General features: G+C 45.5%; 1 protein-coding gene across 7 annotated transcripts in view; it reads right to left on the reverse strand.

Annotated features, from left to right (window-relative positions):
- Window positions 1-21,208, reverse strand: part of esrrga (estrogen-related receptor gamma a) — a gene marked incomplete at both ends in the record, with an annotated part of 51,804 nt that overhangs the window by 23,189 nt on the left and 7,407 nt on the right. For 3 of the 7 annotated variants that reach the window (XM_083994652.1, XM_083994651.1, XM_083994653.1), the window contains 2 exons: window positions 262-444; window positions 11,678-11,788. In XM_083994652.1, coding sequence (XP_083850778.1) covers window positions 262-444; window positions 11,678-11,788 — 294 coding nt within the window. Of the gene's footprint in view, window positions 1-261; window positions 445-11,635; window positions 11,837-21,208 lie in introns of all 7 variants that reach the window. The other 4 variants (XM_083994655.1, XM_083994654.1, XM_083994656.1 and 1 more) reach the window with 3 other exon arrangements.

Consider the following 21,208-nt stretch of genomic DNA (forward strand, 5'->3'; position numbering starts at 1 on the left):
TCAATGTGTCTGAGTGCAAGGATTAGGGTGAAAGGTCACGCCTCAACACCCGGTGTATTTGTGTGTACATTATATAAGTGCCTGAACTGCATCTGGAGCTGCTGATTCTGACCTCTTAGCTCTCTGCAAATTCACACAGCAGGTGTTTGTGTGTCCATACTGTCCACACTGTACCGTATGTCTGCATGTGATATGGTCTCAACATGGAGTAAGGTCAGGTTCAGTGTGAAAGTCAGGGTTCAGCCATTTTTTTCTCCCTACCTGGGATATGTTTGGCCCAGCCGATGTTGACCACCAGCTCTCTGTCCGCCAGGTCACAAAGCGTAGTCAGGGCCTTGATGTCGCTGTCTGGTACTGTTGGGTCAGGCATGGCGTAAATCTTCTCTGGCTCGGCCACCAGCAGGTGAGAGACGATTTTATTATCTGCAAGGCAGCCAAAGGCAACTGACATGACCACCAGACAAGGAGAAAGACACAGAGACAGAGAGATGGTGAATTTTTGTCGTATTAGGCTACAAGCTGTTCCACACCAATCTGGTGCAAAAATGTGAACGGTAATGTCATAAGCCTGACAACATGGCCTGCAAGGTAACACAGATGTCTAGAGGTATTTCCTCATGTAGCAAAAAAGCAGCTGACACTGGGCATAAAAGAAATAAAAAATCATATAGTGCATGAACTGAACACGCAATACATTTCAGTATACTGCCTGTAGAACTTTCCAGCAGCCGTTGCTGTTAATTCATTGTCATGCGTGATACGTGTTAAGTGCACTCCCAGACCGCGTGCGTAGGAGCATGCGCAGTGTGCCACAAGGCATAGACCTTTTTTTCTACCTCATTTCTGAGTGAGTTATTGTCAGGACCGGTACGCCTCGTCGGTGAGTAATGTTCAATGTAACTGTGGACGAGAAATCATTTAATATGAATATCTGTATAATGTTTACAGTACATTTTGTGTTTGTGTTTACCTTTTAGGTTTACAACCTAGTCAAAACTAGTCGAACCTATTTACTAGTCTGCTAGTCAATCTGCTAAGTTAGTCGAAGCTAGTCAAGCTAAACCCACGGTGAAATGTTAGCTGTAGCAGGCAGGCTGACCATCGGATACCGTGTGTGAACAAAAATAAAAGAAGAAAAGAAAAGAGACTCGAGTTGTTCCCGCCGTACTGTCCTGGCTATACCCTTCCAGAGGGGAGTTTACTAGAGAAGAGATAGCTCGGTAAAAATCTGGACAGTTGTAAACCGCCGTCGGAGCCGTGCAACGGAGTACACAGCGCCGAGCGGAGGGCGGTCATCGTTGAGGACCAGCGCCGGGACCGGAGACCCGGAGCCGGGTGAGCACGCGACTGTAAACAACGCCGCTACAACGGACGAGCCGGAGCCGAGAGCTAACGGGGTCGTTAAAGTGCGGAAGAATCACCGCAGCTGTAAGTAAGGCTGTGTGGATTGTATGATAAGCTACAGAGCTGATAAAGTGACTTTTTCTGAGTGCTACTTCGTGCTAACTTGCTACGCTAAAGGAGGCTAAAGTTGCTACTAAATAGCCACAGAGACTGTGATATTGTGATGAAACGTTGCTACAAGCCGCCGCTAACAGGACTGTAATGTGTGTGCAACACGGCTTCCAGCCATAACAGCCGGCAAAAGACGCAACGTTTGTGTGCCGTTCCGGACGAACCGTTCGTTCGAACGGATCTTTCGAACTGAGCCGTTCGTTTGGATGAACGAATCTTTTATGAATCGAACGATTCTTTTTGCGAATCGAACCGAATCGAACGATTCTTTTTGCGAATCAAACGATTCTTTTTGTTGCTTAAGTGAATCTAGTGATTCCTGAGTGGAAAACAAAATGGCGGATGACAAGTCAGTCATAGAGAGCCTAAAGCAGAAGCGTTCAAACGCACAACGGAACTTTACAACACGGATAAACCGCCTTAGTGTCAGTGCTGGCCGTTTACGTGAAGTTGACCTCTCACAAGAGTTAACAAGATTGAGAGACGATTATGATAAACTCCTTGATGCCAGTAACGAATACATCGAAGCGCTGGGGCAGATGGACCTAACAAGCGACGACAGTGAGTCACAGGATGCCCTAACAAGGAGAGACGCTAGTGAACAAAAGTTCTTTGAAGGTGAAACCATGGTTATGGAGATACTGTGGTCAAAGTATGCAGCGCCAGACATAGATGCTCTTGTCGCACAGTTCAAGTCGGCTTTTGGTCGGGCTGAAGCACTCTGGAAAGACAAAGTAGTGCCATGGACGCAGCAAGGGGTTGAAGGTGGTAAACTAGATAGAAAACTCCATGAGCTCAGAAACACTGTGTATACCTGGAGAGACTATCGACCACATGGAAAAGATAAATGGACACTCTTTCTGTCATTGAAAGAGGACAAGGAGCAACTGATGGACGAGTGGACATGCCGACGGGATACAGAGGAAATGAGGAGGCGCAGCACTGGAAACGACGAGGAAGAGGATGCAGATGTTGGGGGTGATAATGCAGTCGGTGTTAGCGACAGTCTTACAGCCATTAATGACATCACTGTTACCCAACCAGTAACCCTCGCTATCGCTACCTCACCTGATAACATCCAGCCAGCTGTTGTTACTTCGCCCAGTGACGGGAAGGAAACTGTAAGCCCTCCTCCGTTCATTTCCACAGACAGAGCAAGCATCATTACCAGCGCTCCTCAAGTGGTCACTATCAGTAATCAACCGCCAAGCAGCTACGCAGCACCTGCCATACTCAGCACTCCCCAACGGACGTTTCAGCCCAACCTGCAGTCAAGACAATTGGACGGTGGACTCAGTGTTGGTTTTGCTCTACCTCCAACCCTCTCCAGCACGCCACAACTGCTGAGCACTCACGTAGCTCCACCCGCCGATCTCAGCATGGGGCAAGGGAGTGACGGGCCACATAGCGGTTCTGGTGCGTACGCTGGGGGAGATAACAGCTACCAGTGGGCGCGACCTAAAATAAGACTCACACCCATAAGCCTGCCTAAGTTCTCCGGGGACAGGAGGGACTATTGGCGTTGGAAGACTGAATGGGAGAGTATCCAGGCACAAGCGGAACCTTCAGGATCACGTGAATGTAAGAAACTTCATTTGCTAGACAGCATAGATGAGACTGTAAAAAGTGAACTCAGACTGTTGCGTTGCAGAGATGCAAACAATATCTTCAGAGAACTAGAGAACCATTATGGTGACAAAGCGCAAACAGCCGAAGAGATCGTGTTGGAGCTACAGTCCCGGCCTGCTGTCAAGAACCACCAGCCACGAGAGACGTTGGAGTTAATCTTAGCAGTGGAGAGGGCAGCATTGGATCTCACGGACCTGGGATGTGTAGACGCTTTGCAGAACCAACTGGTTATTAGGTCTCTAGAAAGCAAACTCCCTGATGTCATGAAAAGAGAGTGGTTGATGTGTGTACGAAACCCTGGTAACAATGTCCATCCAGGAAACCGTTTCGACAGGCTCTTACTGTTCCTGGAAGACCAAAAGTCGTTACTCGTGAGGTTGGAACAGTTGCTACCCAGCAAGCCATGGTCGGCTAACGCTCCTGAGAGACCAAGCTACCGGGAGAAACCAAGTGACAGAAGGAGAGAAAAGAAGTCGTTCACAAAGACTACAGCGAGTGAAATTAAGAGAGACTCTCAGCTGTTACCATGTGCTGTGTGTGGTGACGAAGAACATGGAGGAAAACTGTTTCGCTGTAAAGTTTTCAGGAAAGCCACCGTCCCAGAGAAGAAAGCGCATGTGAAAAAGGCAAGAGCATGCACAAAGTGTCTGGATGTTCACGGAGTTGACGGCACCTGTACTCCAAAGTTCCTCTGTCGCAAGGAAGAGTGTAGGAAAGGCGACACTCCAGCAGACCACCACTACTTCCTCTGCACTAAAGCACCAACAAAGAGGGATGCTGCTAAGAGGGAGAACAAAGCAGAGGAAAAGAAGGGACCTCGTGGTCCAACAGAGGAGCAAGAGGCTGTGTTCGCCGAGTTAGGACTGACTCCCCGCCAGCTGGAAGCTGTCCGCAGAGCCTGTACAAACAAGGCAACATCAAGAGTGTCTACTGGCAAGGATCCGATAGAACAGAGCGGCTTAAAGGAGCATCCTGTTCTCATGATGCTCGTACCTGTCACAACGAAAAGAGGAGACAGTCTTGGAGCCTTGGTCGATCTCGCCTCAGACACTAATTACATCACACATCAAGCTGCGGAGAGACTCGGACTGACCGGTGTACCGATCACGCTTGTTGTGTATGGTGTTGGCATGATGAAGGTGAAAGTTGACACAAAAAGGTATCTTGTGACAATAAAGGTGTGGACTTCGCGAGGGACCTTGAAGCTTCATGAGATGATCTGCTACGGGATGGAGAACATCGCCAAAGTGGATCGAGTGGTGACATCAGAGCGGTTGGAGCAGTTCTTCCCGGAGGTGAAGCCAGGAGAACTGTCCCGTCCAGAGAAGATAGATCTACTGATCAGTACTCGAGAAGGCAGATTAGCCCCGCAGAGACTGCAAAGAGCTGGTGACCTTGTGCTATGGGATGGTCCTCTGGGCAAAACTGTGAGTGGTGTGCATCCAGATCTTTTCGAAGAGGTTGAAGTAACCACCTGGCGCTCAAAGACGCACTTTGCTCACTCCATGAAGACAGTAGCCATTAAGGTTGAAGAACACTTCGTGGGAAAGACAGAAAGCCACCAGGAACAAGAAAGCTGCCTGGAAGTTCGGACGACAGCGGCTTGCAATAAGGAGGTTCTTGAGTGGCTAAGGTGGGATAGCATCGGAGCTGCCTGCAACCCCGTCTGCGGAGGATGTCGCTGTGGCAAGTGCCCACCGGGAGGAAAGGAGATGTCGCTGGCCGACGAGAAGGAGCTAGAGATAATACGAGCAGGCCTGACCTACCGGGAAAGTGACGCTCACAGCAACAAGCCGCACTGGGATGCGAAGTATCCTTGGAAGGAGGAACCAGCCTCTCTTCCTAACAACCGAAAGGCTGTGGAAGCAACGTTCTTGAGGGCCGAGAAGCGGCTCATGAAAGACCCCATGTGGAAGGAGGCCTACATGAAGCAAGTCCACGAGATGGTGGGGAGGGGAGCTGCTGTTAAGCTCACCAAGGACGTGATGGACGGCTGGAAAGGTGCCGTGTGGTGGGTGAGCCATCTAACCGCACCAAACCCCCACTCAGTGACTACACCAGTGCGCCTCGTCTGGAATAGCAGTCAGGAGTACAGAGGGGTGAGTATGAACAGCATCTTACACAAAGGTCCAGACGTTCTTAATCCCATCAGGGCAGTGCTTCTCAGATTTCGAGAAGGAGAGCACGCAGCCATCGGAGACATCACCAAGATGTATAATTCCGTATGGCTGGAGGAACAAGAGGTCCATGTGCACCGATTCTTGTGGAGAGATTCACCAACAGATGAGATTGAGGACTACGCTGTCGTGAGAGTGAACATGGGAGACAAACCGGCGGGGTGCATCGCGCAGGTAGCCATGCGTGAGACCGCCAAGTTACCCCAGTTCTCTGACTTGGAGGAGGAAAGAAGAGTCATCGAGGAAGACTCCTACGTCGATGACCTCCTCACGTCTCACAATGACCCACAGTGTCTAGACAAGATCCTAGAGGGAGTGGAGAAGATACTGAGAGCAGGAGGCTTCTATCTTAAACCCTGGGTCCGGTCCGGTTCTAGTGGGAGGCAGGAGGAGACAGAGTCCAAGCCGCTGACTCTAGTATTGCCCAACCAGCTAAGGGAAGAGGATAACAAAGCCTTAGGGGTTGGCTACCTCGTGCAAGAGGACAGACTCTTCGTGATGGTCTCCATTAACTTCTCCAGAAGGAAGAAGAAGATGAGAACAGAGGTTGACCTCACGGAAGAAGAAGTGGAAGTAAAGACACCAAACCCACTGACTCGCCGTGTCCTACTGAGCCAGATCGCTGGTCTGTACGACCCAATCGGTCTAGCATCACCTGTGAAACAAAAGGGAGTGATTCTTGTGAGAAGAGCCTTCCAGGAAGCTGGCAAGCTCACAAAGGACACCTGGGATGAACCTCTTTCTGACGAGCTCCGAGGGAAAGCAATTGAGCTGTTTAAGGAGTACGCTCGTCTGAGCAGCATCAGGTTCCACCGAAGTCTCACGCCCTCCGGCTGGAGGGGTAAGCCTTGGGGCATCACGTTTTCTGACGGGAGCTGTGAGTCCTATGGTGCTGTACTGTACTTGCGGTGGGAGACGTCAGATGGTGTGGTCGTCAGGCTCGTGGAGTCGAAAGCCAAGTTAACTCCGCTCGATCAGAAAGGTGACGCGGTCAAGGCTGAGGTCTGTGGGGCTGTATTCGCCGCACGCCTGAAAGGGTACGTGTTGAAGCATGGGCGACTGGACGTGGAGAAGTGGTTTCACTTCATTGACAGTCAGACAGTGCTAGGAGCTATCCAGAGAGAGAGCTACGGATTCCAGACGTTCTTCGCGAACCGAATAGGAGAGATTCAGAGAGCTGGGCCCGTAACCGACTGGTGGTGGATCCCAGGAGAAGTCAACATTGCTGATCTAGTCACAAGGGGATGCTCTCCTGAACAGTTGGATGAAAACTCTGTGTGGCAGAAGGGTCCTAGCTTCCTGTCTTGTCCAGTCGGAGATTGGCCCATGAAGTCCGCCTCAGAAGTGGCAGCTAACGCCAGAGAGATGGTAGTTAAACTCCAGAGAAAAGCGTTTTCGGCAGTCCTCACCAGAGCTCAAGCGAAGAAGCTGTTGAATGCTGACGGACCTGGTGGTGAAGTTCCAGTGGTCACAGGTGAAGCTAGCAAGTCTCCAGAGTCCTCAAGTGATGGAGTGAAATTGACCTCAGATGAGGCCAAGCAAGCAGAGGTGCTGTGGGGAGCTTTGCTCATAGACCAAGTGGATCCAACAAGGTACAGCTCTCTCGCTAAACTCTGTGGAGTAGTCGGTTATGTTCGCAGAGCTGTGAAGAAGTGGTTGGCCTGCATTGGGAGAACCCCTATAACATCAAAGTGGGAGGCGGTGCTGACAGTGCAAGAACTCGAAACTGCTTTCCTAGACCTGTGCCTAGCTGCCCAGAAGGGAGTTACGTTTCCTGTGTCGACAATAGAGAGGCTCGTTGTCAGAAGAGATGAAGCTTCAGGACTCCTGCGATGCTATGGCAGAGTCCAGACCATTGCGCAGGGAGAGACCGGTGTGCCCCTGGTTCCCTACAAAGCGTGGATTAGTACCCTTCTCACACGGGAGGCCCATGGAGCTAACCACGAAGGTGTTGCTGGCACACTCCTCCGAGTGAGATCTAGAGCATGGGTTGTGCAGGGACCGAGGATCGCCAGAAATGTTATTGACGCCTGTATGCACTGTCGAAGGACCAAAGCGAGGATGTGCAGACAGGTGATGAGTGAGCTTCCCCTCGAACGAACCGAACCAGCGGCACCCTTTGAGTTTACGACACTTGACCTCTTTGGCCCCTACCTTGTCAGAGACACCGTGAAACGACGGACAAGGATGAAAGTCTGGGGTGTGGTGTTCAGCTGTATGGCTTCGAGGGCAGTGCACGCCGACATCGTGGAAGACTTGTCGACAGAAGGATTCCTGAAAGTGTACCATCGCTTCACGGCTCTCAGGGGTCACCCAAGAAAGCTTTGGTCGGATCAAGGGACTAACTTTGTGGGCGCCAGGCCGGTATTACAGGAGCTTTATGAGTTTCTTACTAGTATCGACAAGGATCATGTCCAGAAGAAAGCAGCAGCTGCAGGAACTGACTGGACGTGGGTGTTTCATCCAGCAGACTCTCCCCACCGAAATGGAGCTGCGGAAGCGGCAGTCCATGTACTCAAGAGAGCGTTAAGCAGCGTTGGCGAAGAAGGTAACCTAACAACGTTGGAGTTCCAGACCCTGCTCTATCTGGCAGCTAACCTGTCAAACGAGAGACCAATTGGAGCTAAGGCCCAAGTACAAGACGAGACTGTGGAAGTCAAAACTCCCAACACACTTCTGCTTGGACGTACGGGACCTAGCGGGGACACGCGAGGATTCGAGTATCCAACTTACCCTGTCGTACGTCTAAGAGCGATTCAGATCGAGGTCGATAAGTTCTGGAAGCGGTGGAGTCAACTGGCGGGTCCAGGTCTCTTCGTCCGCCAGAAGTGGCACGCGCCTGCCAGAAACGTCGCAGCAGGAGACCTGGTGTGGTTAGCTGACCAGAATGCGCTGAGGGGCCGGTTCAGGCTCGGTCGAGTACTGGAGGCCTGCCCTGACGTAAAGGGTGTAGTACGAGATGTGAGGGTGAGGACATGCCAAAGCTGCCCAGTTACCAGCGGACAGTCTAAGAGAAGCCAAAGTGTGGAGAACTTCCCATCCACCATCCTCCACAGGGACGTTAGGAGGCTGGTGGTTCTGCTTCCAGTGGACGAACAAGTGTAAGGTCCCCGCCACATGGTGTGTTTCGGTTATGGATCCCCTCCATGTGGTGTGTTTCGGTAAAGGATCAAGACCCCCCCTCCACCATCCTCCACATGGACATTAGGAGGCTGGTGGGGTGTTTCGGTGGAGGATGTGACAGTGTCGTCAAGGACATAGCATGTTGTTTATGGACAGTAAAAGTACCTTGAACTTACAGTTCAGTTAATGTTGACGTGTAATTCATATCTGAAAATGTATCATTATGTGTATGATTATATGGGTAAAGTTTGTTTCTAAAGTTTACTTATTCGAGCTAGTTATAGTGGCCTACTTGGATTCAAGAATCAGTAGACCAAGTGGGAGGTGTAGAACTTTCCAGCAGCCGTTGCTGTTAATTCATTGTCATGCGTGATACGTGTTAAGTGCACTCCCAGACCGCGTGCGTAGGAGCATGCGCAGTGTGCCACAAGGCATAGACCTTTTTTTCTACCTCATTTCTGAGTGAGTTATTGTCAGGACCGGTACGCCTCGTCGGTGAGTAATGTTCAATGTAACTGTGGACGAGAAATCATTTAATATGAATATCTGTATAATGTTTACAGTACATTTTGTGTTTGTGTTTACCTTTTAGGTTTACAACCTAGTCAAAACTAGTCGAACCTATTTACTAGTCTGCTAGTCAATCTGCTAAGTTAGTCGAAGCTAGTCAAGCTAAACCCACGGTGAAATGTTAGCTGTAGCAGGCAGGCTGACCATCGGATACCGTGTGTGAACAAAAATAAAAGAAGAAAAGAAAAGAGACTCGAGTTGTTCCCGCCGTACTGTCCTGGCTATACCCTTCCAGAGGGGAGTTTACTAGAGAAGAGATAGCTCGGTAAAAATCTGGACACTGCCTATTATACAGTGTGTACAGATTTCATTTATATTGTATACAAACACAGTTACAAGAACCAGCTGAAAGGACTGTTTTCTAGGATCTCTGAAAATGTAATGTTCATATACACCCAAACAGTTAAATAATGACATACAGTGAACTTTAAACATACTGTATCATAATGGAGGTTGTGGATCGCTCCGTCAGTTTTATAGAAAAAAGAAATCATAAAAATATGCAGTGGCAACAAAATCTGATGAGAAGATGCTTGGTTATAATGTCTTGTGGAATCTTCAACAATCCAGCATGAGATAATTGGATAATTTGATTCTTGTAATTTGGCAGGACTAAACATGAAAATGCACTTGACAAAAGATCAAAAAATGATTGAAACGGTTCCAGATTAGGAGAAGCTCCAAGGTGTGATTAAAGGTGATTACTGCTGGTAATTCAGGTTTCCCAAAGTGTTGTATTTTGTCTCACAGCCTTAAGAAGCTTCGCGGATACACACAGAAGGAAAAGATAATACTGAAAGCCAAACAGCTCAGCTGGTAATAGTGACATGTGGTGATGAGATCTCTATGGCCCATTAGTAACAGACTGATACCCTGCTTCCAAATTAATCCACTGACTAATCAAGCATGGGAATAATAACAGAGGATAGAGAAGCAAGAGAGGACTGAGGGATAGAGGAGAAGAAAAAGAGAGGGATAAGCAATGACAGTACAGGAGGAGACAGACAGGTAGAAATAGAGCCATGGACAGATAGTAAGAGACAGACAGGAAGAGTCGGGAGAACGACAGCTAGATAGGGATAAACAGTGAGAGGGAGTGAAACACAGTTTGGGGGGGGGGGGGGGGGGGTTAGTTATGTATTGATCTATCACTCCCCACCCCCATACACACACACTTATATATATATAAATTCTTTCCATCCTTCTTCGTCTCGCTTGGGCCCAACCAATCCCAGTCACACTGCAGTATCTGTGGGTAAATCTTATTTAATGTTTCCCTAATTAGAATCAATGGAAGCCCATTTCCAAACCCTGGGCTATTGTTCTGTTCTCACACAATCAATGGGGACGCTGAGGCTAGGGATTGGGCTACAGATAGATAGGCTGTGTGCGTGTATCTGAGAGGGAGAGGGAGAGGGACAGAAAGATTTTCTGTGTGTATTGACTGCATGGGAGAGAGAAAGAAAAAGAGAGATGCAGGAAGTCAAATCTATATATTTTTCAAGTGTAGTTTGCTTTTATGAAAGAGGGAGAGTCAGATTTAATGTGGTTAAGTATTTGCATGTGTATGCAGTGGTCACTCATGTTCAGACTCTCCTCTCAAATGTGACTAATGCTTAATAAAGGTAATGATAGGCCTAAAGATTTAAATATAGCTACACACATAGTGTACACACACTCACATTATCCCATCATTTCATTGATTAGTAGTGCAAAAGTCCCAGTAAGCTGTTGTGCAGCCATTCAGCATATTGGCCTAAAGCAGAATATGCTCCAGCTTTAAGCAAAATGGGCTTTGGGGACCAAGCTGCTAAACACTGCTCAATCTGCACTGTGTGTGTGTGTGAGAGAGAGCAGACGGTTAGCTAGAGAGCTAACTCTAGTTTGATGTGCTTGCCAGATTGGATTTAATCCGGATTAGGTTTCTGGCTGGTCCCCCTCCCTTCCTCTCTCTCTCTCTCTCTCTCTCTCTCTCTCTCTCTCTCTCTCTCTCTCTCTCTCTGTGTCTCTGAGAAACCGTCTCATTTAAGTTCAGTTCAGTCATTCCCGCTCTCTCTGTCTCTCTCTCTCTGGCTGTCTCTCGGTCACTCTCACTCACTCCCCCGCTTGTTAATTTTTCAATCATCAGTCTTTGGCGATGGTTTTATTCTTTAAAAAAACGCAGCCAATCCAGCCGGAGCTAAATGAGTACCTTTATGGTGAAATATTACACATATAAAATGTTATGACCCCAAACTGGTAGCAGTAGAGACAGAGAGATAAACTTGGTCCCAAACAGATGGGCTTCTCACTACCTTGTGTCTATTTATGTGTGTGTGTTTGTGTGTCAGTGTGTGTGTTTCAACATTTTTATTGTCCAACTGTCTCCATTAGGATAGTAACTAATGGAAAGGTATACCTTTACACTTGTGGTTTCAAAACAACAACTTTAGCCTTAATACATGAACACAGCAAGTATACATCCTAGAATATGCTCGAACTGGAATATTGTCTGTTGTTCTTTATTGTTTGGTCAACACATAATGTCAGATCTTGTTGTCACATATCTAGTAGAGTTACAGTGTCCCGAGGACGATATGCTAGTCCTGCCTTAGACTTCAAACAGAAAAGGGTTATTACACACAAACTTGTAACGTTAGTGTTTGTCTGTGTGTGTTTCTTACATGGCTTCTTGGGGGGTAGAGCCAGTTGTGGGTTCAGGTACGGGCTGTTGTCCGCATCTATCCGACGTTTATACTTCTGTCTCCCACCACGAACCCTGTCCAGACGAACCCCTGCAAAAAAATGACGTAGAGAAGAAGAATGTGTCACACTTTGTTTGACTACTTATCAACAAGAGATAAAAAAAACAAAACAAATCTGTTGGTATACAAGAACTATAGAAAGAGACCACAGGGATGAAGAGAAAGAGCATGGAATGGAGGAAGGTTACTGACATATGAGTGTGAAGTGGTATTAATGTGCTGTTTCAGCAGTGCATGCATGTGTGTGCTGTATGTGTGCATCTGTTATGCATGCAGGCACTTTTTATGTTACTGTCAAGCTTGCTAAATTCACTTGCCTCTTTTACTCTACAACAAGACAAATTTATAGGGACACCATCTGAGTAAAAGGCCTCTCTCTCTCTCTCTCTCTCTCTCTCTCTCTCTCTCTCTCTCTCTCTCTAGGTTTCTCTGGGACACTCTTTTCCTGTCTCTTGCCCAATCTCTGTCTCTCTCTGTCTCGTTAATTAATTGACACAAAGGACTCCTAATTTAATTAGGCCTATCTCTTAGGGGATTGGATGTTACCGTGGTTACCACTTAAAGATGGATAAGGAAGACAGAGGTGTCATGTACCCTGGAGGAGGAGAGGAAAGGAGGAATGTAAGAGGGCTGTCAAATGTTTCAAAATGAACCTGAGCTATTATGTTGTACATAATGTTCACAAATTAAATAAATAATTTGTCAGAGGGATGCAAAATGGCTGTAGAGAGCCTCTCTATTGCTTCAACTTATTTCCAGATGTTAATCTTAGGTTTAATAAAATAAATTAAATAACATTTCTATTTTATGTTAAAATTGTGTTTTTATGCTTTCTGTTATTGAAGATTTAGCTATTGAGACTGCAGCTGATAATTTGAGGTCAAACCAAAAACAGTACTATTAACTTAACTCAAGCAGCTCCACTTTTTCAGGATTTGATTTGAATGTATAAACAGAGAGAAAAAGAGAGAGGGTGGGCGGGGAGGAGTGAGCAAGCAAGAGTGAGACCTGCTCACACACAGAGACTTAAATCCTCTCAAAAATGTGCTGACCGTGTTCAGGACAACACACCTAAGAGATTTTACAGAGAGATTACACAAAGAAGAAAAAAAACATGTGAGGAGTATGTTCTGACATCAGGAAGCATTAAAGTGGTTTTAACACTGTGTTTTATAGACATGTACATGTTAGCGCTGCTTTTATTCAAAGCATCATCATTTTTGGAAAATCTATTTTCATTTATAAACCTCAAACTAATGCAGGAAGCGTGCTACTCAGTGAACTGAACATGACACGCAACTGTGTGTGCATGTGTGTGTGTGTGTGTGTGTTTGTGTGATTGAGATGGATATAGGTAGACAGAAGGGCTGACAGTCCAGGTACAGTGGGGGGGCCAGTGTCAGCAAACGGTCAAGAAACTCTTAACATCAGGGGGTACAAACCCACTCACACACACACACAAACCCATCCCCTGCTTTATTCTTCACACACACACACAGACTGTCTCTGCAACCCACACACTCATGTTGTGTTTGGGTAAGCCCTGACAAGCAGCTTGCTCAGTCACTACCTGGGTCAGTGGCAGGTCAGAAGAGGAGACGAGACAGAGAGAAAGCAGAATAAGAGAAGGTAGACGACCATGGAGGCAGAGGTATTAAGAAAAAGTACAAAAAAAAGGTATTTAGATCGATGAGAGAATGAAAGATGGATGAAGGATGTGGGTGGATGGATGTAATAACCACAAAATCAGCTGAGTAGGAGAGATACATGAATCTTTGAGAATATTTTGTAAATTATAGCTACTACTGTCAAATTACATGTGAATGCACCATTTTGCTATAAAATAAACCTGTAGACAATTTATAGCCATTTTCCTGATACAAGTGGCTCAGATATCAGCATTTGTAAATTCTTCACTGTTGAATGTTTAAGAGCAGGCCCCTCCCTTATATGTGCATTTTGACTTTGTGTAATAAAATAATTAACTTGAACACTGAGTTTAGAACAGGTTGACATAATCTGTTTAGTGTTGTTTACATGAACATGATAAAGACTAATTGATGTTAAAATATCTTAACTTTACTTTAAAGAAGCAAAACAAACGTACACACTCTTCTCTACCACACACAAACTCTCATGTGCCGACTCGCAATTTTTCTATTTCGCTTTTCCTTGTGACTAAAAGAGCCAGAGCTGTGCTGAGCTCACTTCATAAAGAGCCCGCTCTAACTACCTCATCTATTTTCCACCAAATTAACTCTCTCCCAGCGCTGATTAATGATCAAATCTAAATGAATCAAATTAAAAATTGAAAATTATATTTCCAAAGCCCACAAAAAAGAGACAGGAAGAGGCTAGGGGGAGAGTGAGGGTGCTCTACACCTTTTAACAAATGAGCCTTCAAATCATAAAGAATGGGTAAGAGAGGAGAGGAGGGAAAAATGAGGAGAGGAGAGGGAAAAGGGTCCGGGGAGAGAAAATGTAAGGATCAGAAAAAAAAATGTAAAGAAGAAAAAATAGGCAAAGGAAGAAGAGAATAATTGGACAGGGAATGGGTAGGGGATGGAATAAAAAGATGAGAGAAAAGAAATAAAATTTAGATAGAAATGATAAAAAAACATTAATGGAAGATTATGGTAAAGGGAAGAGAAGAAAAAAGAGAACAGAGGAGAAAAAAGTGGAGCATATAGGTTGTGAAAGAAGAGGAGAAGGGGTTTAAGTAATGGATGGGCTGGTAAACAAAAGACGAAAGGACGATGAGAAAAAAAATGAAATGAGAAAGAAAAGGAGGGATGGAGTTAGGCATAATAAAAAGAAATTAGAGAGGAACAGAATGATGAGGGGAAAAAAGAAAGATCCACGAGAGAAAAGAAGAAGAAATCCACAGAGGTTAAACACCTTAATTATATGCTTTAATTATTATGTCAACCAACAGGCCACTAGTTCACCACTGCTCAGTCTCATGCTTCTACTCCTGCACACTCACGCAGATATCAAACATCTATGTGTTACTTAGACCACAGTGTGTGTAAATTATATTACATAACATATTGTTAATATGTATTCTACCTGGGAAACTGATTGAGTACCTGTTTTCATTCACACTTGTATAAATATTGCACCACTTTGATCACACACTAGATTCACGGCCCAGTGCATGCACAGGTGAACACACACAGTGACAGTGATGAAGGTGAATCATTCCTATGGTGGTAATATTGCTGTCTGTCAATAGCACGATTTGCACTGATCACATCAGCATAGATTTTACACTGCAGTGGCGTCACACTGTGTTAGAGTGTGTGTGTGTGTGTGTATGTGTATGTGTATGCGTATGTGTGTGTGTTCTTGAAGAGTTGAAGGATTGCGAGTGAAATGCCTTTGACACCTAAGTGGTTTTGAAGAGAGAACCTGCAAGCGTGGAAAGAGAGAGGAAAAGAAGGATGGATAGATTTCAGATGGTCAATGATATGATAAGAGAATGAGTGAAGGAAAGAAGACAAGAAGTGTAGAGGGAGAGAGAGAGATAGAGAGAGCAGGAAGACAAATACAATTTGATCAGAGCAAAGAGAAATAGGGATGACAAAAAGCACAAGAGAGAGAAAGCATTTAAAGAGGCGCAGGCGAGGGTATGGTGAGAGGGCGAGGAGGTGAGAGAGAGGAAGAGTTTTATGGTAATTGAAGTTGTAACAGGGTTGAAGTCTTGCTTCCACCTTAAACCAGGTTTTCACCTTATGTTTCCCTGTGTGTGTATTTTGTGTGTGCTCTACCAACGAGCTGATGTAATAACATAAAGGGTCCTATGTGGGTTTAAGAAACGATGTGCCAGTACATTGCTTGAGACAACAGGCCCCATTTAAAACTAATGTGCATGTGTGCGTGTGTGTCTCTATGTAAGAAAGTGGTTGTGGTTGGTTCACAGTGTGATGAAATGAAAAGCAAAATACACAAAACTACTTAAAGAAATAAGGAGACACGACACACACAAAGAGAAGTGTGTGTCGTGTCATGCAGTGACCAGAACAGATCAGAACAGCATTGCCCGAGGCAGCAGGCAGGTGGCTGTCACTGGTGTGTGAATGTGTGTGTGTGTTAAGACTATGCGTGAATCTTACAAAAGTGTTGCTTTTTCCAAACAAACATCTGTTTTTCCTTCAAGTGAAAACAACAGCAACACTTCATGAATTAAAATCTTCAGTTAAAGCAGAAGTGAGTGGTCCGGTCGTTTTCGCTAATGCTGCGTTCCAGGCAGGCTTTTGAAATCGTAAATTACAGCTTCAAGTCACAACTTACGACTTTGTACCGTTCCAGGCAGCCCACTCGTGTTTTTCCGACCTGTTTTACCGGTGAAAGTCACTATAACGGCCACTCGTAACTTCCGACCGGTGAACTCGTACCAGATCGAACTGGTACCACTTCACGGTCGGAAAAATACGAGTTTCCTTGAACGCACCATAACAGTCCTCGTCCCTACGTCACCACATTCACGGCGTTCCTTGGCTGCACACACAGCCCTGCATGCCGTTCTCTCTCCTCATTGGATAAAAACTGTAGGATACGATAAATGTTTTCTCTTCGGCTCAGAGCAGAGCAGAGGGACTGAGAGACCCGTGTTTCTGTCCAAACACTCTATGTAAGTGATTGCTGTCGGAAGATATAACTATTTAAGACTTATATTAACACAAATATATCACTCACTTCTGCTTTAAATAAACAGCTACCCAGAGACAGTCTCCCTAAACCACTTGGATACTAAAACACACAACAACAATCCATCTCATTCCCTCTCCTCCCATCCATGGGATGTCTGAATGTGTGTGTGGATGTGGTTTCTCAATGCCACATCCTCTCCTCTCCTCTCCTCTCCTCTCCTCTCCTCTCCTCTCCTCTCCTCTCCTCTCCTCTCCTCTCCAGACAATCAGACAAACAGAAAGAGAGCGGACCACTTAGGCAGATCTCTCGTCACAGTTTTTTTTCCCATTATTGCTCCTTTCTAGCTGGGATGCAACCAGATGCCACTCACACACAAATGCTCACACACACTCACTCAGGACAGACGCTACAGGGCCAGATTTAGCTACAAGTTTCCCATGGGGGAACACCAGACGCCACCAGTTGTCTGGCGCTCCCCTCCTCTGTTTCCCCGACCTCTCCTCTTGTCCCTACCCCTCTCCCTGTCACTTGCTCTCTCCTCTCTCCTCCTCTAGTCATCCTCTACTTTTATTCTTCCCTCTTTAACCTCTTCTGTCGTTTTACCCAGACCCCCTGCTCCATGTCATTTCATAGCGACGTGTCCTTTATGGCAGACATATCGACTTTGCATATTGTAAGTAAACATGTGTTTCCATTTGTTTTGATTGTGGTGTGTGTGACTGCACATGTGTGGATCAATGAGATAGGATACCAGCAGTCAGGATCGTTGAGCTATAAGGAGAGTTGTGACGCACACCACCAGCTGTGTGTACACACTTACACACATACACACAAAACACACACTCACACAGACTGGGGCCTTCCACCCGATCTCACTCATTAGGTCTTAGAGGCCATGGGGAGCACGGCCAAAGTTGGCATGAGCTGTTGGTGTTTCTCTGTGTGTATGTGTGTGTGTGCATGTAGGGCAATATGCCAGGGTTTATATTTGCAGTCCATGGACTTTTCTCTCTAGTAGTCTACCATCTGAATCCAGCTGGCCGTTTATGGCATTACAGAGATGGAGGCTTTGGTTTTGGATGCGACACATTCTGTCTGTTTAACCACGATTCATCAGACGTGCCATCATCAAAGCTGCTCTGCTGTAAGGGAGCAAATCTGTCAATATGACCATATGTAGAGTAAACATGCATATTGAATATTGCTGGCTCCTGGATTGTGTGCCTCTGCCAAAGCCTTTCATGTTCAAATGTCTGATCTGTGCTTTGTATTCTGTACATGACATTTCCACGAATTAGTACTGATGTTGAATATATTATGTATGCCCTGCCCTGCCATTTGTGTAGAAATTGAAACAACAGTGACAGTTATAGAGTAATTACTTTCGCTTGCTTGTGTTTTGTTTAACTTGTCAGATAAATAAATGTATTTTCTGACGTTAGCACTGGTTAAAATTTGCTTTCATCTGTCTAGTTTTCATTAAATCTTTTACCTGCAATCATATACTGCTGCTCCCCCCTACCCCCCTTCTTCCTGGGCAGATTTAAGCCCCGCCCCTGTGACCTTTCGGTCTTCAGCTGACGCATCATTATGACCTCATTAAAAATGGACAGACAGCCATTGCCAGAGGGGAAGTTCTCATAATATAGTCAGGCCTTTTAATTGCCTTGCTCCAGAAATTAGCAGCCACATATTGGTGGGTGGGTGCCCCACGTTGGTTTCTTCCTTCAGTTTACCCCCCTGCTCGTTTACTCCTCTCCTCTCCTCTCCTCTCCTCTCCTCTCCTCTCCTCTCCTCTCCTCTCCTCTCCTCACAGCAGAGGGTGAGAAAATCTAATATCACACACACACAAAGCTAAGCGTGTGTGCGTATTCACACGATCAGGTGTGTGTTTAAGAAAACGTGTAAAGAAACGGCTCCACTCTGAGTTGGTTTACTGACCCTCTGGCCTCTTGTTCTCCCCTCTCTCTCTGTCAAACACACACACACACAAACACACACACTCCTTGCTGCCTCACTTGCTCTTCATCTCACCCTTTCTGTCTCCCAGGGCGACAAAGCTAATTTGAGGCAGATCTTGCCCTAAGGGGTAAACTACAGCATACACACACACCACACACACGCAATCCACAACACTTCCTCTCCACCCTTCCTACTTTATCTTCACCTTTCTCCCGTGAGCTAGCCCCTGACAACCACAGTTAGTTCTGATGCTAACTGATCTGGCCACTTACCATTATCATCTATTCAGTTCTGCTGCAACAATGCTTGAACGCAGATGGTCGGCAAACGCAAAAAGCAATGTTCTTAAATGTTGTGTGTGCAAAATCCTGTTAGTTTAGAATGTTACCACTGAGCATTAGACATTGCTCTTCAATAAGATGTTCCTTATAATTAGTCCACTGCAGACTATTGGTCGACATAATGAACCAGCCTAATGAATTTGGTTTTTGTAAAGAATTTCTGATCTTCTTTCCCAACATCACAAAATGTCTTTATTTGTGGAATAAACTACATGATTAAATCACTTTCTGACTCGATCTTTTATATTTTATCAGTGTGAACTATTTTCTGATTTGTCTGGATGGTTCAAGCTGATTTGCATTTTCTCATTTGGTGGAAACTTTTATCCACTTTGACTTCAAGCGCAACATCAGTAGGCCTTTGATCATATAGCATTATGTATACTATTTTTTTCTTTTTTAAATGACAAGAAATGTATACATATATGGCCTACATTTATAAACCTCCATCAGAATAAAGCAAAGGTGAAGAACTATGTTTAGCTCTTTTATATAGCTGTTGATCTATTTCAAATTTCCCATGGGTTCAAAACAAGTGAAAATGAAAAAAAATATAAGAAAATGGATGTATCAATTTTCAAATGACCCTTATTCATATGTAGAGCGGGACCCCCTGAATTAAATTCACACCCAGCACAACAAATGGGGTGGCTGTGGTCTGTCACGTTGATGTATAGATATGTAGGCCTTGGTGTATGTGTGTCTGTGCATGTGTGTGTGTGTAAATGATATATGTATGTGGAGCAGGGAAGCAGTGGCAACAAAAGGCAGCTATTTGTTTGTCGGCTCTGGACAGAAACACACAAACACATTTCCCTCAGCTACACGGTCGGCCACACACACACACACACATACAGACTCTTCTGTTTTCTGTGTCTTTTGAAATGTCTTCATCAATGAGAGCTAAACAAAATCTACGTAAAAATGTGTTTAAAAATTGTTGCAGTAAAAGAAAATGATCAGGAAAACATAGTCCCTATGAACTCCGGTTTTCTTTAATCGACCAGTGCGATGTGGCTTCTCTGTCAGGTAGGAAGTTGCACTCTAAGCTGTGTGAACTGTGAGACTGTCAGAGATGCCAATAGTACACGCACTTACACGTGTGTATGTGTGTGTTTGTGGCCACACACTTACACACGAGACAAAACAGGAGATGAGACACAGGTTCTGCCTATGTCAGATCAACCGGGAGCACAAGTGCTACAGCAGCAGCTTGTTGGGAATGTGTGTATACCTGTGTGTGTGTGTGTGTGAGTGTGTGTGTGTGAAAAGAGAGAGAGAGAAAAACAGAGGCGAGAGGGATGAGCATGCTTTTTCAGTGAAGTGAAATCTGGACTGTTGGAGGTAGTGGCGCCCCAGGATATAGATATATATACAGTATACACATGAATTTTGTGTTAGTGTATGATTGTGTGTGTTTAAAGCTGTACGGCTCATAGTGGAAAGTTTTCTGCACATCACTTTCCCTTTTACAGCAATTTGTTGCAAAATTTTGAAGGTACCGACAAGCTCCAGCCAAGTGAAAAAGTTTGATCTTATTTCATTTTAGTCTCTTTTACAACAATAAATATTCGTTTTAGTTTGAATTTCAGTCTGACGATTTTTTGAAATGTTTGTGTAGTTTAAGTTGATGTAAAATAAAGACAATGTTTTTGTATTTGCACAGATATTTATATGTAAGTGCCATTGTTTTGCCATCTAATGTTTGGGTCTTATGGGCCGGTGTCATGTTGCTGACAGGACACAGAGGACAGTGACTTGAAGAGAAGAATGGATAGATGAAAGGCATAAGAGAAGCGACACAATACAATGCATTTAATACAATACAATAATACTGAGTGGGAGAATTGGAGGGAGCGATGAAGACAGGAATGGATGGAGGGAGGGCTGGCAGGCGTCGGCAGAGGCACGCTCCCTGACCACTGTAAGGAAGGGGGCGTAGGCCAGGTCTCCCATCAATTACAACCTTGACCCTCCTCTCTTCTCCTTTCTCTCTCTCACACACTTTCTGCTTCATTCAACCATCCTCCCCCTGCCTCTCATCCTCCCCTGGTCCCTCTCCTTGGCTCCTATAAATCAATCTCTTCTCCCTCCCCTCTTCCCTCCCTCATGCTTTCCCCCACCTTCCCCCACCCGACTATGCCTCGGCCCATGCTTTTCGTCCCTCGCCACTCCTCTCCCTCCTTTCATCGTTGGGAGTGCAGTGGGAGTAGAAAGGTCAGAGGTGGGCAGACAAGAGGGAGAGAAAGAGGCAGAGGCAACCAGGGAGTGCAAAAATGAGAGAGTGAGTGTATTTAATCAAAGTGGTGTGGGGGGAAGATAATATCGCTTGTTTTTGTTTTTTTTTAACTTCAACCACTAAACAACTGCTGAGTGTGAGTGTCTCAATTATCGTGTAATTTCTATCTTTACCTAATTTAGGTGAAGAAAACCAACAACCTGTCAGGAGGTGAATCTTTGAATAGGCTACGCGGCCTCAGAGACTGTTATATGT

Source organism: Trachurus trachurus (assembly GCF_905171665.1).
Source record: "Trachurus trachurus genome assembly, chromosome: 3".
Classification (NCBI taxonomy): domain Eukaryota; kingdom Metazoa; phylum Chordata; class Actinopteri; order Carangiformes; family Carangidae; genus Trachurus; species Trachurus trachurus.